We start from the raw sequence: 15627 nt of genomic DNA on the forward strand, positions 1-15627 counted from the left end.
TTATTTATCTGAGTAGCACCGAATTCTTCGATTTTTCTTGTCGTTGGAGAGGACCCCGGTGCCGTCGCACCTGTGGCACCTCCTCTCCCCTGCCCTAGGGTTCTGTTCGCGAAATTCTTTCTTAAAATTAATCTTAGAGTCGAATGAAACTAAACTATCACTGCAAGTCACAACTTCAAAATCATCTAAGATGAGCTTAGAAATTGTAGTTCTTCTCTGCTTATCATATAAAACTAACTCCTTCCCATCTCTCAGAAATAATATGTCACCATTGCCGAAACACTTTACTGGAAAATTGGTTTCAACGTAACTGTTTTTGAGAATGGTTAATAGTTTAGTCCAAGACTTACTCACCCCATACTCATTCATTACCCATATATCCGTACTAACTTTGCGAATACTGTCAAATATGCAAAGATTCTCACTCAAGACCCCGATCTCTATGTACTTTGATTTGTTTGATGACAATTTTTTCTTCAAAATTTTTGGCATAGGCACTTCTGCATACATCTCTTCAACCGCATCGAAAGAAAGTATAGCATTATAGGATGCTTCGAAAAACGGAGTTGCCATCCAATGAAGAGCTCCATTAACAAGCACACCACGATCCGATTGAATGATTTTGTAAGGAATGCTATGAGAGAGTAGTTTCCACGAATTGGAGCCTAAAGTATAAAGTTGGACCTTGCTATAAGTCTCCTTCCTTTGAATTTTCAATAGCTTGTAATCGCCAAGCTTAGAATCATAATAGAAACCGAATCCAAACAAGATAGTAGTAATATTATCATCGGAATCGTACACATTAGAGCTAGTAATGAAAGGATTAAACACCAATTTATTATTATTAGGTTGTGGTGAAGGTATGAGTTTACACTTACCAGTAGATGGGCTCCAAAAGTAAATTCTATTTAAACCATATTTACGATGATGAGTTAAGAAAACCAAACCATTAGAAGAACCAACAAATATAAGACTGGGTTTATAAGAGATGGATGGGTATTCGATAACACGAAGTGGTTTTTGAGATGCCAATGAATCAGAATCGATAGAGTATAATTTGTTATTGTTAAAGTCATTGAGAATGAGACTGAATTTGTCTTGTTGATGATTATGGTGAAGTTTGATGAAATAAGGATCAAACAAGAACAGATAACGCCAGTTTTTGCACACTAACTTGAATCGTAAGATAGATTTCCTTGGTAATCTCACAAGAATGTTGGTGATGATATCGTCAGGGAGGCTCGTCTTCTTCGGAATTAAACTTGTTCGTTGTCTTTTCCTCATCTTCCTCGTCATTCCTATAGAGAGAGACGTTAATTTGAGTAGTAGTAGCAGCAGCTGGGAGGCTGGTCTTCCGATTAGGGTTCCCTTCCTAATACGAAGGTAACTAGAGTTACAAATTATAAGTAAGGTTGTTTTCCAAATTGCCCCCTAATTTCTGACCAACCTGCCGCGTAACCTTCTAATTTATCGAATGTACTTAAATGGTGCCCTTTTCGCCGTTACTTTCTTCTAAGACTTTTCACAAATATCCTCCTTTACCAACTCTATTTATCTCTCTCTCAAACTTTTTTTCTCTCTCTCATCGCATCTTTCTCTTCCCTATATTTCCTCTCTCTCTCTCTATCTTCAATAAAGTTGGACAACCCGTCCTAAGGGACGGCCCTTTAAACCGTTTTGTCCACTTAGACAAGTGACAACTTTCTAGCTGGAGCAAAGCAAGAGATTTACTTTCTCTCTCTCAACATGGAAGACATCCTTAATTAATAAATCAAAATTCTTTTGAAAACCTAGAATCTCAACATGAACGATTGAAATTAATTGCCAATAAAATAACCTTCCCCAATAAAGTTATTCAGCTCTTCTCTATCATGCCTTATCTTTCTCCCATTTAAGAGCTTCTCTAGCACAAAAATTTTGATTTGGGGATGCTGTGTTCAACACTAATGATGAATGATTATTTTTTGGGATTTCAACCAATAACACTAAAATTTTGATTTCTCTATCATTATGAAAGAAATTTCTGATGTCTTGGATGACAGAATCATGAATTTGTGGATTCATGATTCCACGGATTTTGAGTCAAAGTAATACTTTTCCTCTGAGTTATGGACTTCCAAGATTATTGTAATGTTCATATATAGTGTTTTCAATTTTCGTTTTGATCAACAATACAATTAATGAGGAAGAATGTTGATGTGGATTATTATTACCATCTCCTTCGTCTTCGATTTTGGCGGAGAATTCCTTCATGGTGATTTCAATTTTGATTTTGATCAACAAAACAATTAAGTGATGTATCTTTGTATTGATTTGAAAAATAAAGTTCTTTTTTTTTTTGTTTTTGTTTTGAGGATGTTATATCATTTTTCTTAGATAAATGGAAAAAAAATTATTCCATCTCTTATGGTATAGTTGCTTATCGCGTTAGTCCGACACACTAACATGTTTTGATTCCGATATTTCCTACACTTTCTTGTAAATGATGGAGAGATAGATGATACAAAAAAGAGAAGTTTAAGTGGGAAAAAACTGGTTACATTGGCTACGGTTTCTTACACTTTTGAGAGTGCTTTTAGGGTCACTTCTAGCAATGCCTTTTTGTGTCACTTTTTTGGTATCATTTGTGTGGCAAGATTCCAAGCTTTTAGGACTCCTCACGGCAATGTTTGTTTGCAGTCATTGTATTAACACTTTTTAAGGTGACACTTTAGCGTTTTCTTGGGGCTGCTTCTGGCAACACACTCTCTTTTGACAACATATTTTTGGCCTTAGGTAATGGTTTGAGAGATCACTGTTAACAAGCATTTGGATTGCTTTTATTCTTTCTCACTTTGAACGATAAGTTTGGTTAGATACACATATTACCAACCAAACTGACTTCACAACGTTTAATAGCGGTGGCACAAACTCCAAAACCCTAGAGACTCCTGGTTCGATTTTCAGAGGAAGTGAAATCCGTGGTTTATTAAACTTGGGTTATTAAAAGTATGAATAATGTAGTTAGATAGGCTTAGGCCGTTTATTTCGTTAGACTTTAGACGAGTAGTTTAGTTGGGATTTAGACCCCTGAGTTTCAAGGATTAATTAGGCGGTTATCGTGTTTGTCACATCTTTGATGTATCAAATGATATTATAATTATGACTTTGTAGTCACTTTCCAAAAATAAAAAAACGGTCACTATTTTTTAGAATAGGTGTTATTTGTTTCAATTTCATACGGCTAAGTTTACACTTTAAAGAATGCATCTATGCAAAGGGTTTCGTGGTGTAGTTGGTTAACATGTTCTTTTAACATAAACACACTGAAGGCCCCCGGTTCGAGTCCAGGTGAAGCCATTTATTTTTTTATGACATTTTTATTATTTGTTAATGGTAACAAATATTTCTTCTCTGATAATGTATATAGTTTCGGTTGTTGTGAAGTTGATGGATTTGTTTCATTGGATCAGAGAAGGGAGGGGATTATAGCATATAAAATTAGTTAGTAACAGATGTTTATCGTTAAGGGCTAATAACAAGTCATATACCCATCAATACCGGACGGTCCCTAGTTCCTGAACCTTTCTGGTCATGCAAACACTCACTGTTTTTGGCAACATATTTTTGGCCTCCGGTAACGCTCTGAGGGATCACTGTTATCAACATTTGGATTGCTTTTATTCTTTCTCTCTTTGAATGATAGATAAGTTTGGTTAGATACACATGTAATTACCAACCAAACTGACTTCACAACGTTTAATAGCGTTGACACAATCTCCAAAATTCTAGAGGTCTCTGGTTCGATTTTCAGAGGAAGTGAAATCCATGGTTTATTAAACTTGGGTTATTATAAGTGTGAATAATGTAGTTCGGTATGCTTTAGGTCGTTTATTTCGTTAAACTTTAGACCAGTAGTTTAGTTGGGGTTTAGGCGCCTGAGTTTCAAGATTTAATTAGGCGGTTATCGTGCTCGTAATGTATCAAATGACATTATAATTATGACTTTGTAGTCACTTTCCAAAAATAAAAAAACGGTCACTATTTTTTAGAATAGGTGTTATTTGTTTCAATTTCATACGTCTAAGTTTACACTTCAAAGATTGCATGTATGCAAATGGTTTCGTGGTGTTGTTGGTTATCACGACAGTCTAACACACTGAAGGTCTCCGGTTTGAGTCCGGGCGAAACCATTTATTTCTTACAAAATTTTATTACTATTTGTTAAATGGTAACAATCATTTCTTCCCTGATGATGTATAGTTTCACTTGTTGTGAAGTTGATGGATTTGTTTCATTGGAACGATCAGAGAAGGGGAGGGGATTATAGCATATAAAATTAGGGTTTAGGGTTAAGGGCTAAATAACAAGTCAGTCATATACCCATCAATACCGAAGATCCCTAGTTCCTTTTTTTTGTTGAAAAAGATCCCTAGTTCCTGACCCTTACTCTCGTCGGTCATGATAGATATCATTGCTGCATTGTGTGTTCAACAAGAAGCAGAACCTAGCTCACATAGGACGGGTGTTTTTCGGCCAGACCGGCCCAGTCCCTTAATTAGTTATAAAGATCAAAACAAATTTGGTCGGAAATCATCAATTCATATAATTCATGGTTAAGAAAAATTAATGTTCCCAATCAATATATTGCTAGCTAATTAAATACAAAATTCAAAAAAGTAACATCATAACTAATTCTCGTCTGAGGAGCCCCGTATTCTTCTACTTCTTTTGTCGTCTGAGAGGAACCCGGTGCCGTCGCACATGTGGCATGTCCTGTCCGGTGACATACGGGGCTCTGGGCGAAATTCTTTCTTCAAATAAGTCTTAGAGTTGAGTGAAACTAAACTACTACTGCAAGTCACCACTTCAAAATTATGTAAGATGATCTTAGAAAATGTAGTTCTTGTCTGCTTATCATATAAAACCAACTCCTTCCCATCCTTCCCATCTCTCAGAAATAAGATGTCACCATTACTGAAACACTTAACTGGAAAACTGGTTTCGACATAACTGATTTTGGGAATGGTTAATAGTTTAGTCCAAGACTTTCTCACCCCATACTCATTCATTACCCATACATCAGTACTAACTTTGCGAATACTATCAAATATGCAAAGATTCTCGCTCAAAACACCAATTTCTACGTACTCTAATTTGTCTGATGACAATTTTTTCTTCAATTTTTTCGGCATAGGCACTTCTGTAAACGTCTCTTCAACTACATCAAAAGAAAGTATAACATTATAGGATGCTTCGAAAAAGGGAGTTGCCATCCAATGAAGAGCTCCTCCACTAACAAGAACACCACAATCCGATTGAATGATTTTGTAAGGAATGCTATCAAAGAGTAGCTCCCAGGAATTGGATCCTAAAGTATAAAGTTCCACCTGGCTAAAAGTCTTCTTAGTTTGAGTTTTCAATAGCTTGTAATCGTCAAGCTTAGAATCATAATAGAAACCGAACCCAAACGAGAAATCATCATTGGAATGGAAATCATGCAAATAGAACGCGTACGAGCTAGTAGCGCTAGGACTACACATACTAATTTTATGAAATGGTGGTGTAGGTATCAGTTTACATTTACCAGTAGATGGGTTCCAAAAGTAAAGTCTATTAATATGACTAGCAGGATGATGAGTTAAGCAAACCAAACCATTAGAAGAACCAACAAACATAAGATCGGGCTTATAAGGGAAAGATGGGTATTCTTCTTCGATAAGACGAATTGGTTTTTGAAATGCGTGGAGTGAATCAGAATCGATGGAGTATAATCTGTTGTTGTTATAGTCATTGAGAATGAGACTAAATTTGTCTTGTTGAATACAAGTATGATGATTACGGTGAAGTTTGATGAAATAAGGATCAGACGAGAATAGATAACGCCAATTTTTGCACACTAACTTGAACCGTAAGATAGATTTCATTGGTAACCTCACAAGAATGTTGGTGACGATTTCATCATGGAGGCTAGTCTTCGAAATTGAACTTGTTCGTTGTCTTTTCCTCATCTTCGATTTCATTTTTAGGGAGAGAGAGAGGTTGATTAGAGTAGTAGAAGATTGAATGTGAAGAAAAAGAAAAGGAACGAGAGGAATATATAAATATAATAAAATGTCGGTGTATCAAGTTAGTTAAGTTAGGAATTAGGATTCCCTTCCTAATACGAAGGTAACTAGACCTATTACTAATTATGAGTATCAAGTTTGTTATTTCGGCCTCTACCCCCGAAATTCCAATTCCACCCCCCAAAATCTAGTAGGCCATTTATTCTAGCACCCCTAGTTTGGGTTTTCACAACTTTACACCCTCTAACAAGTTAATTGTTGTACTTTTAGTCCTTGTTTCCTTTTTGTGGTTATTTTGACTTTGCAGTTCTCTTTACTCTTAATGTTATAGGTTTCTCTAAAAAAAAAAATTGTGTTGCCTGCATTCTATGGGCAACCAAGAATTTTAGAGGTCTCAGGTTCGATTTCCAGAAGAGGTGGAATCTATAGTTATTAAATTTGGGTTATTAAAGATATAAATAATTATAATTTTGTCTGGTGTTAGGCTATATGTTGTTGGGCTTTAGGCTCCTTTAATTAGGCGGTTGTCGTGCTTATCACATCTTGATAATGTATCGATGCTTTGTAATGAATAACGTAGGTCGTAATCGATTTCTCAAAAAAAAAAAGCAAGAAGAAGAAGATCATAGCCCACTCAGGACTGATGATATCCAGTCGCTCAGTGCCTCAGTTATAACGATCAACACAAGTTTGAAAGGAGATCAATTTATATTATTCATGGTTAAGAAAATATACCCGTTCAGAACTTATACATGTAATGATGGGAATTCTTGAAAGTAAGTAAACTCAATACAAAAAATAGGGAATAGAATACAAACACTGGTAATATATGTATACGTAAATACGGATTTTGACATTGGTGATGTATGGTATTCTTGAATGCAAATGAACTCGATAGAGCGTTCGTGCATAAATATGCTTTCAACAGCTATTACAAAAAAGTAAATATATTAGGGAAATGCTAAAGTTACAAAAGATTTTTGACAAATGAAAGTTCCCAGCTGATGTGGCGGGTTTGGTTTGAAACTTTAACCAAATCTACACCGTTGAGAGATGAATATCACAACTATCACATCATCGGGGAACTTTCTTTTGTCAAAATCCTTTGTAACTCTAGCATCTCCCAATATATTAATCTCAAAATATTGTTAGCCAATTAATTAAATACAAATGTAAGAAATACTCTAATGATATAATAAAGGTAGATCTACTTTGTAATTAAGCTCTTCTCGTATTCTATCTATTCTCTTTGTAAAATTCTTGCTTCAAATGAGTCTTGGAGTTGAGTGAAACTAAACTATCAGTGCAAATCACTACGTCAAAATCATCTACAATGAGCTTATAAATTTTAGTATTTTTCTCCTTACCGTATAAAACTAGTTCTCCCCAATTATTTTGAGACAATATATCACCATTACCAAAACGCTTTATTGGCAAAATGGTTTCATTATAGCAACTTTCGTCTTTGAGAATGGTCAATAGTTTAGTCCAAGACTCACTCACCCCATACTCCTTCATTACCCATACATGAGCCGTAACCTTGTCACTATTATCAAATACGCAGAGATTGTCGCTTAACACACCTATGTATGGTAATGAACCTAATGGTGGTGAATTGTTTGATGACAATTTTTCTTTCAAAACTTCTGGCATAGGCACTTCGGTGAATATCTCATCAACCCCATTAAAAGAAAGTATAACATCATAAGATGTTGTGGAAAACGGAGTTGCTATCCAATGAAGAGCTCCATTAACGAACACATCACGATGCATTTGAAATTTTTTATTAAGAATGTTGTGAAAGAGTAATTTCCACGAATTAGAGCTTAAACTATAGAGTTGAACTTTAGTACTAGTTGGCATGCTATCAAGTTTCAAAAGCTTGTAATCAAGCTTGGAATCATAATAGAACCTGAAGCCATCCAAGATAGTACTACTATCTTTAGTACATGGTGGTGAGGGTAGTAGTTTAAATTCTCTAGTAGATGGGTTCCAAAGGTAAATTTGATCGATAGCATAAGTAGTGAAGCAAACCAAACCATTACAAGAACCCACCAACATAGGGTGGCGTTTAATAGAGATGAATGGGTAATCGTTAATGTGAATAGGTTCTTTAGTTGCCAATGAATTAGAATCAATAGAGAAATTCCGTCATAGTTAAAGTCATTGCGAATGAGACTGAATTTGTATCTTGTTGAATAGAACGATTATGGTGAAGTTTAATGAATTAAGGGTCGGACAATAGAGAACACCAGTTTTTGCATACTGACTTGAATCGTAAGATAAATTTCTCTTGTAACCTTACAAGAATGTTGGTGATGATATCGTTAGGGAGGTTTCAGGTTTGTCTTGGGAACTAAACATGTTTGTTGTCTTTTCATCTTCTTCATCCTCATTGATTTTAGAGAGGTTAATTAGGAGAGATTGATTGGGAAGAAGAAAAAGAAAGAGGGACCATACAAATAGTACTAATACATTGTCGGTGGTGTATAGTTGGGATTCCTAATTAGGATTTAGGTAGATAACTCGAATACTAATAAGAATTTTTGGGCTTATGGTCCAAAAATCTTCCTTTAAACACACTTTTAATCCTCTCTAAACTTAAAATAGGTTTATAAACCAAAATATCAACATAAATGGATATCTAGTCCATTTGTATCCATCTCTAGAGAAAATGCAAATCCCTAGAATTTATATTAAACCATAGAGTTAATTCCTATATGGCCCCCTACTTTGTGACCAGCTTCCTTTATGGCTCCTTTTTTTTCGTAAATTCAAATATGGCCCCCTTTTCTTAACACCGTCAGTCAAGTTTTATGGTTAATCTTTTTGTTTCCATATTTACTCTTCTTATAAGAATGATTTCAAAATTCAAAATTGACCCCCTTTTAAATTTGGGTCAATTTCCAAGAACTTATAGCTACTTTAGAAAAAACTAGGGGGCCAAAATAGAATACATATAAAAAAAAATTTAAAAACACCTCATCTTTCCCTCTCTCTCCTCCATCTCATCGCCTCTCTCCTCCACATCATGTATCTCGCCACCTCATCATCTTCTCCGATGAAGGTCGCCGGCCGGCCAAATTTTCCGGCAACCTTCAAAATTTTTTTTTTTTAATCTTTCTCTAACTAATCTCTCTCATTTCTCTCTCCCATCTCTCTCTCTCATTTCTCTCTCTCATCTCTCTATATTTCCGGCAAAGGGGAGGAGCCCCTTCGCCGGAATAACCAGACCGAGATCTGGCTTCAACCAGATCTCGGTCTGGTTTGAAACCAGACCGGGATCTGGTTTCAACCAGCCAGACAGATCTGGTTGTCTGGCTGGTTAAAACTAGATCCCGGTCTGGTTTCAAACCAGACCGAGTCTGGTTATTCCGGCCAAGGGGCTCCTCCCCTTCGCCGGAAATATAGAGAGATGAGAGAGAGAAATAAGAGAGAGAGGCGACCTTCATCGGAGAAGATGATGAGGTGGCGAGATACATGATGTGGAGGAGAGAGGCGATGAGATGGAGGAAAGAGAGATGAGGTGTTTTTAAAAAAAATTTATATGTATTCTATTTTGGCCCTCTAGTTTTTTCTAAAGTAGCTATAAGTTCTTGGAAATTGACCCAAATTTAAAAGGGGGTCAATTTTGAATTTTGAAATCATTCTTATAAGAAGGGTAAATATGGAAACAAAAAGATTAACCATAAAAGATGACTGACGGTGTTAAGAAAAGGGGGTCATATTTGAATTTACGAAAAAAAATGGGCCATAAAGAAAGCTGGTCACAAAGTAGGAGGCCATATAGGAATTAACTCTAAATCATAATACCTAATCTAACCTTCTATATAAACAAAATATGATTTTCCTTCAAAATCCCCAAATATCCGTTTTCCATTTTTATCTCTCACTTTCTCTCACAATCACGATCATATTAATAGAAACTTTATCTTCACTCTTCTCCAAAACAGAAACCATTAATGTTCTCTCTCTAAAACCGAATCCTCTTTTCAACCTCCATCATTGAGTCTTGAAATCTGCTTCATCTTCATTAGACTAGCTGAAAACTTCATTCTTTATTTCGATTTCCATCATCAAAGATTCAGGTTCGTACCTTTGTTAAGATCTACAGTTGCTGATGAGGTTAAAGTAACAAGTTTAATCTTATTATAGTTCACTTCAACGAAATAAGTAAATAACAAAGATCGTATTTTATATGTATTCAATAACTAATAATAATTTAATAATTGTACTCCTGATGTAATAGAATTTTTAAAGTTAACATAGAGTTTTCAAAGTTTCCATGAGGCAAAAGACTATTGTTATTTATCTTAGATTGACGGAGATATAATAAGTAGTTTTTTTTTTTTGTTGAAACTATAATAAGTAGTTGAGTAGGTAATAAATAGTAGTATACAATTAGAATTTAAGTGTCAAAAAACTAAAAGTTATTGCTCGCACTCGGGTCTCTACCGACCGAGAGACCAGAGATGTTTGGCCAAATCCTAATTTGATTTTTCAGTAGAGTCTCGTCTCTGAAGAGGGAGGGTCGATACCAAATGGAGACTCGAGATTCTCAGTCATCTCGACAGAGACCAACTACATAGTACAAAGGAGTTCACGAGTAATAAGGGTGCCTAGAGCAATAAAGTAAAGCGCCTATTGAGCGTCCCATTGATTAAGTGAGTCTGTAGGGGTGAGTAAAAAGTTCGGGACCTTTTTGTGGAAAATTGTATATACACTCACCATTTTTACATGCCACACATATATTCGGGTTGATTTTGTCAACTTCCCTTTGACTAATTCAAATTTCTCTCACACTCACCACTAAGTCAATATTTCAAAAGTTGGTTAAAAAACTATCTACAATCTTGTACCACTTTCAAAACCTAGGAATTCTTTTATTAACCACACTCACTATTCCACCACTTAAAGTTTTTTTAGACAACGAAAACATCATGAAACCAATTTGAGATTATATTCAAATTATTGAACCTTTTTACTAGTATTTTAATGGTGAAAGTTATAGAAAAAAAACTTCACATTATGGTTTTGATATAAAACTATAAAGAAAGAAGAAGACCAACTAAAAAGGTACAGAAGAATCCAATGAATATTCGTTCTTAAGTTTTTCATTCAATGGAAGTGGTGTTATTATTGGAAAGCAAAAAAAAATCATAAAGATAACATGTCGGAGGTACTAGTCCGACAGATTGCATTATAGATCGATATGAAACTACAGAGATATGCAAAACATATAGGTTTTATCTTACTTAAAGAAAAACTTATCAATTGTACTGATACCCTTTTTTTACACATAGTTTCATTTTTATAATAGTTTGAGTATATCAACGGTTTTATCTTGCCGACACCTTATGGTATAGCTCGGTTTCTTCTTTCCAATAGTTTGAGTATAAAGTCAGTTTCATCTTATCAAAGAAACTGATCAAGACATTTGACCAACATGTGTATATAGGAAAAATGAGTGTGTGTGTGTGTGTGTTACAGTAAATTTAGGTTTCAACAAAAAGAAGAAGATTAAAGTAGGTTTAAGTGTGAGTTTGAATAACCGTGAATATATTGGGTAAAAACGGTAGGTGTCTATAACATTTTTCTTTGTTCGTCTGTGTCTGTTTGAGTCTGTGAAAGGTCGTGCGCGAGTGTTGGACAAAGCCTGAGCAGTCCGGTCAAGTAGTCAACTCCAACCTACCTAAAATATTGTGAGTAAATCTATTCAGCGCTCCATTTGGTCCCTCTCCAAACCCTCTGCCTGATGTGGCGACGTATCACTTGAGCATAGAATAAATGGGTAGAGAATATGTTCAAGTGATATATCGCCACATCAGGCAGAGGGTTGGAGGAGGGATCAAATAGAAAGATGATTATAATTTTTATATTGTGTCTCTTTTTTTTTGTTGAAATAGGATGCTATATATAAACTAAAGTAAAATAAAAATATCCTTACAGTACTTATTAATAAGAAAATAAGGCACTTGAAATACCCAAATCTGACCGTTTCTACTTTCTATGGTGGTTGGATAGTCCCATTTTGGTGCAGCCGATAGTATCTATTCGCAGGATACTTGTAACACGTAGACCGTTCGATCCCTTAGATATAGGGGTTCCACCAATTCATAAGTTTATTTTTTCTATCTACCTTGTCTAAAAGCATTCTCTCTCTCTCATCACCCGATTTCTCAAACCCTGAGGGGCAACCAGACCCCTTTTTTTACGATCTTATTTACTTTATTAATTGAGTTTGGTTGACCGACCCTTTCATCCTGACTCAATCAACCTAAACTCTACTAAGCGCAGGGGCGGAGCTATAGGTGGGCTAAGCCGGGCTGCAGCCCGGGTCTTCCCACCTATAACCTCTACCTTGTGTTGGCTTTTTTACGACGTAGCCCGAGCCTTCCCACTTGATATATAATTTGCGTTGAGCTTTTTAACCAAAGATTTCAGCAGCCCAGTTGGTAAGCCAAGAGGTTGATAACCGTGAGATCGTGTGTTCAAGTCCCCTTACCAGTTATATTTGTTCTTTTTTTAAACTACATCTTATATTAACATCCACAACTATTAACATCGACAACTATAACATAAATAAAGTTCTTCACTATTTTTAAGGTCTAATTCTCGTGTATCTCCTCTATTTTAAACTAGTTTCCTTACTAGCAATAAAGTTCTTCACTATTTTAAACTAGTTCATATATTAACATCCACAAAGATTTCTATTAGTATTAAATCTAATAATGTCTATTTTGTATAAAAGATAGATATGGATCCAATGATACAATGATGTAGTTTAGCCAAAATTCTAAATTTTTCTAAATATAAATGTTAAAATGTGAACTAGCACTATGATAAGGGGGTGTATAGAAAAATTTTCGCGAACCCTTGATATAAGTTCAGCCCGCCCATACTCAAATTCCTGGCTCCGCCTCTGACTAAGCGAGCTTCTCTAGTTGGCCCTTTGATTATTTCAACATTGGCGGATGATTTAGTCAACTGTTATTGGCTAATCTGCGTTCGACTTGATTCAAAATAGTCGACAATCGACCGAAGCTGGCCCATAGGGAAGAGGCGGACTTGGCAGAGATTAAAGTTCCTCAAAGAATAATAAAGAAGACCGTTGAAATGATAGTTGATGAATTAATGAGATGAATGGTGTTAGAATTATCTCCTTCATTTATGTAAAAATTTGAGAGTAACGATGGGACGATAAAAAACAGTAAGACTTTGTGAAATGTGAGCAGTAATCTTACGTGGCTTGCCGTGATTCCTGCTTCAAAATATCAGCATTATCAGAAATGTGAATCACGAATAGCTACATGAATTTTTTACGGAGGTGCCTCTTATTTTTCTTGTTAGCTAACATTTCTAAGAAAAATGAATAATTTTCCTCACCATTTGACGTTCAAATTTTTTATAAAGCCCATGGTATTTCCAATTTTGGTTTTGCATCTCTTTAGTGTTTTCGAAAACATTTAGTTCATTTTTTGAAGTTTTTGAAGAAGATAATTCTGTAAGGATGAAAATGTTTTGATTTTGCATTTACAAAGACAAATGTATAAGTAAATACGAACTTTAACATTACAAAACACAACTTCATAACTTATGCAAGTGACTGTGAAATTCTTGAAAGTGAAACGAATAAAAAGTTCCTGACATAAAATACCTTTCCAATGGCTATAGCAAAAAAGCTAAACATATTAATTCCAACATATTGCTAGTTAATCATATACAAAAGTAAAATAAAAAATAAAAATAGAATAAAGCTGGTTGATTTGTCCTCGTAATTTAAGTTCCTTCTCGTCTTTTATCGAGAAATTCTTGCTTGAAGTATCTTCTAGATTTCAGTGAAACTAAATTATCGACACAAGTCACTACTTCAAAATCACCTAAGGTGAGCTTAGAAAATGTAGTACCTTTCTCCTTATTGTATAAAGCTAACTCATACCAATCTCTCTGAAACAATATATCGCCATTGTTGAAACACTTTAGCGGGAAAATGGATTCAATACGCTGATCTTTAGGAATGGTTAATAGTTTAGTCCAAGACTCGGTCACCCCGTACTCCTTCATCACCCATAAGCCAGTACTAGCCCTTCTATCATTATCAAATAAGCAAAGATTGTCACTCAGAACACCAATTTCCGTGTAGTCAGATAGATTTTTATTCATAACTTTTGGCCCCGACACTTCCTTGAAAATCTCATCAACTACATCAAAGGAAAGTATAACATTACTTCCTATAGATGTAGTTGCCTCCCAATGAAGAGCTCCATTAACAAACACACCTCGATTGTTGCCAGTGATTTCGTAAGGAAAATCATCATGAAAGACTAGTTCTTTCCACGAATTGGACCCTAAAGTATAAAGTTCAACTGTACTACTAAAAGTCTCTTTCGTTTGAATTTTCAATAACTTGTAATCGTCAAGCTTGGAATCATAATAGAAACCGAACCCACACCCAAAATCATCAACTAAACTGAGTCCATACCAGATATAAGAAGAAGGACATTGGGGTGAAGGTAGCAGTTTACATTCACCAGTAGATGGGTTCCAAAAATAAATTTTATTTATAGCATAACTAGGATTATGAATGAAGCAAACCAAACCGTTACAAGAACCGACAAAAATAAGTTTGTGTTCAAAAGTGAGGAATGGGTAATCATTAATACGAAGAGGGTTTTTAGATGTCAATGAAGCATAATCAATGCAGTATAATTTGTTGCGGTAATTGAGAATGAGACTAAATTTGTCATGTTGAATAGAACGAGTATTGTGAAGTTTAATGAAGTAAGGGTCCGACAATAGAGAACACCAGTTCTTGGATACTGACTTGAATGGCAAGATAGATTTCGCTCGTAACCTTACAAGAATGTTGGTGATGATTTCGTTAGGGAGGCTCATCTTCCGAATTAAGCATGTTCGTCGTCTCTTCATCTTCATCCTTATTCCTTACAGAGACAGAGAGAGAGAGGGGAGGTTAATTAGAGTAGTAGCAGATTGATTGGGAAGAAGAAAGAGAACGAGATGAATACAAATATATTAAGTAGTTATCCGTTTATAGTTAGGATTCCTCGTAGAAAGCTAACTCTATTACTACTAAATATTTGCAAGTAATTGGAAGATTTTATAGGCAATGTCAAAAGTTGTTAAAGGCAATCTCGCTAAACGTAATCTTAATTTTGGTTAAAGGCAATGTGTGTTTAAGAGACAATGTCTCAATTAAATTTGGACTTGCCGCCGACGGACTCCGATCAATGATCTTGACTGACTACTCTCTCTCTCTCTCTTCTTCCTCTTATTATCTCTTCGTCTTCTTCCTCTCAAAATCTAGAGGTCATTATTATGTACTATTTTATAAGGCCGCGGCTTTGGGGAATAAAGAAAATTCTCCGGGGAATAAATTCTCGAGAGAATCCAGATTTTTTTGAAAATTCTCCGGGGAATAAATTTTTATGGGGAATACAGAATACATTTTTTTATTCCTGAAATCGCGACAATCTTCGGCCGGTGATACATTGTCGGATAGATGAAATTAACCTTCAAAAATAGCATTGCCTTTAACCAAACTTGGTCATAAGAAATTGAC

The 15627-nt window shown here is 35.3% G+C and overlaps 4 protein-coding genes across 4 annotated transcripts; all 4 read right to left on the reverse strand.

Annotated features, from left to right (window-relative positions):
- On the reverse strand, window positions 1–1296 carry LOC147570501 (F-box/kelch-repeat protein At3g06240-like). Its single transcript, XM_086664634.1, has one exon. It carries the CDS (start codon window positions 1294–1296, stop codon window positions 1–3), a length of 1296 nt encoding a protein of 431 aa, XP_086520760.1.
- A 3374-nt stretch (window positions 1297–4670) lies between these two features.
- On the reverse strand, window positions 4671–5990 carry LOC147570502 (F-box/kelch-repeat protein At3g06240-like). The gene has a single exon (XM_086664635.1). The coding sequence runs from the start codon at window positions 5988–5990 to the stop codon at window positions 4671–4673; it is 1320 nt and encodes a 439-aa protein (XP_086520761.1).
- Window positions 5991–7283: 1293 nt separating this feature from the next.
- LOC147570503 (F-box/kelch-repeat protein At3g06240-like) lies at window positions 7284–8108 on the reverse strand. Its single transcript, XM_086664636.1, has one exon. It carries the CDS (start codon window positions 8106–8108, stop codon window positions 7284–7286), a length of 825 nt encoding a protein of 274 aa, XP_086520762.1.
- A 5718-nt stretch (window positions 8109–13826) lies between these two features.
- Window positions 13827–14942, reverse strand: LOC147570504 (F-box/kelch-repeat protein At3g06240-like). The gene has a single exon (XM_086664637.1). It carries the CDS (start codon window positions 14940–14942, stop codon window positions 13827–13829), a length of 1116 nt encoding a protein of 371 aa, XP_086520763.1.
- Between the last annotated feature and the right edge of the window lie 685 nt (window positions 14943–15627).

The sequence above is a fragment of the Eschscholzia californica genome, unplaced genomic scaffold (genome assembly GCF_041429995.1).
Source record: "Eschscholzia californica isolate CP2 unplaced genomic scaffold, dmEscCali1.0.p SCAF_1, whole genome shotgun sequence".
Classification (NCBI taxonomy): Eukaryota; Viridiplantae; Streptophyta; class Magnoliopsida; order Ranunculales; family Papaveraceae; genus Eschscholzia; species Eschscholzia californica.

Bases quoted from the DNA above. Each gene is read 5' to 3' on its own strand.
- LOC147570501 (XM_086664634.1), bottom strand. From the start codon at position 1,296: ATGACGAGGAAGATGAGGAAAAGACAACGAACAAGTTTAATTCCGAAG.
- LOC147570502 (XM_086664635.1), bottom strand. From the start codon at position 5,990: ATGAGGAAAAGACAACGAACAAGTTCAATTTCGAAGACTAGCCTCCAT.
- LOC147570503 (XM_086664636.1), bottom strand. From the start codon at position 8,108: ATGTTGGTGGGTTCTTGTAATGGTTTGGTTTGCTTCACTACTTATGCT.
- LOC147570504 (XM_086664637.1), bottom strand. From the start codon at position 14,942: ATGAGCCTCCCTAACGAAATCATCACCAACATTCTTGTAAGGTTACGA.